Source organism: Vigna umbellata, chromosome 1, assembly GCF_029865625.1.
Source record: "Vigna umbellata cultivar VRB3 chromosome 1, Vumbellata_1.0, whole genome shotgun sequence".
In the NCBI taxonomy this organism is placed as follows: Eukaryota; Viridiplantae; Streptophyta; class Magnoliopsida; order Fabales; family Fabaceae; genus Vigna; species Vigna umbellata.
This window is the reverse complement of record NC_142165.1, coordinates 42,622,848-42,627,378: the sequence shown is the minus strand read 5'-3', so window position 1 is coordinate 42,627,378 and position 4,531 is coordinate 42,622,848. Positions and strand designations below refer to the sequence as shown.

At 38.8% G+C, this 4,531-nt stretch overlaps 1 protein-coding gene across 3 annotated transcripts; it reads left to right on the top strand.

Annotated features, from left to right (window-relative positions):
* The first annotated feature begins 275 nt into the window (after positions 1 to 275).
* LOC124834385 (Leucine-rich repeat protein kinase family protein) lies at positions 276 to 4,531 on the top strand. Of its 3 annotated transcripts, none has more exons than XM_088103214.1 (3): positions 276 to 516; positions 1,192 to 2,519; positions 3,543 to 4,531. In XM_088103214.1, the coding sequence occupies exons 2-3, from the start codon at positions 1,286 to 1,288 to the stop codon at positions 4,220 to 4,222; spliced, it is 1,914 nt and encodes a 637-aa protein (XP_087959340.1). In that variant the 5' UTR covers positions 276 to 516; positions 1,192 to 1,285; the 3' UTR covers positions 4,223 to 4,531. The 3 variants fall into 3 exon arrangements, with proteins under 3 accessions (XP_087959340.1, XP_047165013.2, XP_047165012.2); XM_047309057.2 differs by having other exon boundaries at positions 276 to 549; XM_047309056.2 differs by having other exon boundaries at positions 276 to 580.

Genomic DNA, 4,531 nt, shown 5'->3' with positions numbered 1-4,531 from the left:
ACATTCTGATTAGATACTAGATATAAACTCCACAGTTTAATTCTCTAATTAATTAAGAATCTAATAATAATCTTAAACAATTGGAACAAATTAAAGTCGAAAAGTAAATCCAAAATGAGAGACAGAGTGGTTGTTTTTTATCTTTGGAAGCCCAAAAAACCGAAGGAAATAAGAAGGAACCCACATGTCAATCTCTAATTCGTCCACGTCAGTAATCCCTATAAACCCATATCCCCATCAACATAGGAACAGCGGTTTTCCGTTCCAATCCTTAATCCTTATTCTCTCCAATCTCTCTCCGCATTCACTCTCCACTTCTTACTTAGTGTTATAGCCATTAAGCTCCATGCGTGTATCTGTTACTGTTTCAGACGTTCCATTTTTTCTCCCCACAGTTACACTCACTGCTCCAAATAGAGCCGTTGCTGAATGCTCTTCAAAATTTCCTGTCTCCACATTCTTCTACCCTTCACAAAATCGCATTTTGCTTACCCCCTTTTCGTTTTGCATTGGAAGGTGCAACTTTTAGCTTGCTAACCTCAGAGCACTGTGAGCATTGTTCCTTAGAAAAACACATCTCGTAGGCTTCTTTTATTTTTTATTTTCTCAACTCTTTTGCATGTTCTCTATGTTATTTAATTATCTTATTTGAATTTGTAAGAGCGCAGAAGGTTAAACTTAAAAGGGTGTTTTGTTTTGTTTCTTTTTCGAAACAAAGAGGACATTCTTTTATCAGATCTGCAAAGAAGATAGAGTGGCTTAGAGCCAAGGAGTTCTAATTCAGCTTCTTTTATCTTCCTATAAAATTTGAATTTTCTCTGTTCGCCATCTCCTCTGAAAAGTTGCTACAGAATAAAGAGCCAAAAGATGCACCATACCTGCTAGAAGTTGAACACATATTATTACTTTTCTTTTCTTTTTTCTTTTTTCTTTTTTTTAAACAGATTAAATAAATTATGTTTCCCTTTGTTAACTTAAAAACACAACCTGCAAGCTCATTCTTTTATGCACAAGTTTCTCAGTGTCCGCTTCTACTTTCTTAGACAATCTTCTAGGAATCTGATTTCCTTTTCCAGCTTCCACACTTTTTTTTTTAATTTTCATTCTCTTTTTCGGGTTTCCCCTTTGTCTTAAGGGGAAATGGTGCCTTTTTTTTCGTCTAAACTAACAATCTTGCGGTGATTGTTTCAGTCTATGGAGAAATAGTCTTTTGTTGCTGTGTAAATAAGGTAGCAGGAGAAACTTCTCGTTCCTACTGCTGTCAGGAGTGGAAGGAAAATTTGAAATGGACATTCTACCCATTTTATGTTCCATTTCCCTTTTGTGTTTGGTTATGTGGGAAGGAAGTGGTGAGCCTCTTGAAGATAAGGAGGCGTTGCTTGAGTTTGTGAACAAGTTCCCTCCTTCCAGACCTCTGAATTGGAATGAGAGTTCCCCCATGTGTGCTTCTTGGACTGGTGTGACTTGCAATGAAGACAGGTCCAGAGTAATTGCAATTAGGTTGCCAGGGGTTGGATTTCATGGCACTATTCCACCTGACACTATTAGCCGCCTCGCAGCACTGCAAACTTTGAGCCTCAGATCCAATGTGATATCTGGGCCTTTCCCTTCTGATTTTTCCAATCTAAAGAACTTGTCTTTCCTCTACCTTCAGTTCAACAACTTGTCTGGGCCTTTGCCTGATTTCTCGTCCTGGAAGAACCTCACTGTTGTCAATTTGTCCAATAACCATTTCAATGGCAGCATTCCTGTCTCCCTTAACACCTTGCCTCAGCTTTCTGGTTTGAACCTTGCAAACAACTCTCTTTCTGGGGAAATTCCTGACCTCAACTTGTCCAGATTGCAGGTGCTGAATCTGTCCAACAACAATTTGCAGGGAACTGTGCCCAAATCTCTGTTGAGGTTTCCTGAGTCTGCATTCTCTGGGAATAACATTTCCTTTGGAACTTTTCCCCCAGTTTCTCCGGCCCCTCAGCCCGCTTTTGAGCCGGCTTTGAAGTCTAGGAGGCGTAGAAAGCTCAGTGAGGCGGCGCTGTTGGGAGTGGTTGTTGCTGCTGCTGTTTTAGGCCTCCTGGCTTTTGTTTCTTTGACTTTTGTGTGCTGCTCAAGAAGAGGTGAGGAAGATGAGGAAACCTTCGGTGGGAAGTTGCACAAGGGAGAAATGTCTCCTGAGAAAGCTGTCTCAAGGAATCAGGATGCAAATAATAAGCTGGTTTTCTTTGAGGGATGTAATTATGCCTTTGATTTGGAGGATTTGTTGAGGGCTTCCGCTGAGGTTCTGGGAAAGGGAACGTTTGGAACTGCCTACAAGGCAATACTAGAAGATGCTACCACGGTTGTTGTGAAGAGATTAAAGGAGGTAGCTGCTGGGAAGAAGGATTTTGAGCAGCACATGGAGATTGTTGGAAGTCTTAAGCATGAGAATGTTGTTGAGCTCAAGGCATATTATTATTCCAAAGATGAGAAACTCATGGTATATGATTATCACAGTCAGGGGAGCATAGCTTCCATTTTGCATGGTACGTACTACTGTTTTAGCTCATGGCAATCTGTCTTGCAGTTGACTTATGTTCTAATTTGCAATAATGCACTTTAATCAAATGTTAGTAGAGATATGTATTGTCAAATTCACCAATTTAGATGTGCAAAATTCGTCATAAAAATGGATGTGTTGACTATTCAAATTGTTTCTATGCATGTTACGTTTCTGGCTAGTCACTGACAAGTATGTATAAGTGTTTAAATATGAAGTCTTCTTACACTTTTTTTCGAAAAACTTCATTGGCCCTCCAGTGAATTTGACTCATCTAAAATGAAGACTGTAAAGTGAGAAAGTAAAGCATTTCCATGGTTTTAAACTAAAGTATTTGGTAGAAACGAGTCTTTTGATTATTCAAATTATCAAATAGCTTCAGTTACATCTTCATTCCTATGACTTAGTTATTGTCACTGACAAGCATGCCTGTATGTGTAAAGTCCAAGACCGTATTCTACTTCTTATGACTAATTTAAAATAAAGATTGTAAAGTGAGAAAGTAGGGTATTTTCATTGTTTTAAATTAAAGTACATTGAAAAGTTAACTCATTTGAAATCATCAGTGAATACAACTTTACTTCCTTTTACGTCTTCTTCTAATAAATCACACATAATTTTACTTTAAAGGAATTAAATTCTCTTTCTCTACATTAAACTTTGAGCATATACTTCCATAACGTGCTGATACATTTATCGCATTTTATTCTCTCTGATTTCTCGCATTTTAACTTGTATCGAGCAAATCAAATCCTTATTGGTATGTTATGATGTTTTGAAGTGTGACTGTTATTTGACTTCATATTATTTACAAATGGTAGTTAAAGTTATTCAAGTACTCAAATATTGAACATGCTGTATTTCAAAAGAAGTCAAGATTCAAACGATGCAAATAAACTGTTTGTCTTGAAAATGCTAGTTTGGTACATTCTACACATTACACGACTAACCACATCTATTATACACTGTCCTTACATGTAAAATGCATTATTCTTTCTGAAAATTTCAGCCAAGAGAGGAGAGGAGAGGGTGCCTTTAGATTGGGATACAAGGTTGAAAATAGCTTTAGGTGCTGCAAGAGGCATTGCTCGTATCCATGTTGAGAACGGTGGCAAGCTGGTACATGGCAACATCAAATCCTCAAACATCTTTCTCAACACCAAACATTATGGATGTGTGTCTGACCTTGGTCTGGCAACCATATCAAGCTCACTGGCCTTACCAATATCACGAGCAGCCGGTTACCGGGCACCAGAAGTGACAGACACCAGAAAAGCAGCACAGCCCTCAGATGTTTACAGTTTTGGTGTGGTGCTGCTAGAGCTTCTGACTGGGAAATCCCCTATCCACACTACTGGTGGTGATGAGATTATCCACCTTGTGAGGTGGGTTCATTCAGTTGTGCGTGAGGAATGGACAGCTGAAGTGTTTGACCTGGAACTGATGAGATATCCAAACATAGAAGAAGAGATGGTGGAAATGTTACAGATAGCCATGTCATGTGTGGTGAGGATGCCGGATCAAAGGCCTAGGATGTCTGAAGTTGTCAAGATGATTGAAAATGTGAGGCAGATTGATGCAGACCCTTATTCATCGTCTGGGAACCAAGCTGAACAACTCAAGTTGTCTCAACGTGACAGTGGTAACTCTCCTTCCACTCCCTCCTACTTGCCCAGAGGAAGTGAATGAAAGAAAGGTGTCACCTTTGTTTGATTTCAGTGTTTGTCCATTTTTAGAGCGTGGTTATCATTATCACTACTATTTTTTCTGATATTTAAGTTGCTATTAATTATTAACTGATTTGATCCTGGTAGAAGAGTACCATGCCCTGGTATAGCAAGAAGTGGTCATAATGTGAAGCATTCCTTTTGTGTGTGTGAACTGAGACAGCCTTTACTAAGGTGTACCTTTACCTTTAACTATTGTTTTTCCCTTGCAAGAGGTCTCTAGCAACTCTGTTCTTTTATTATATAGGAATTTTTTGACAAATTTACTCCA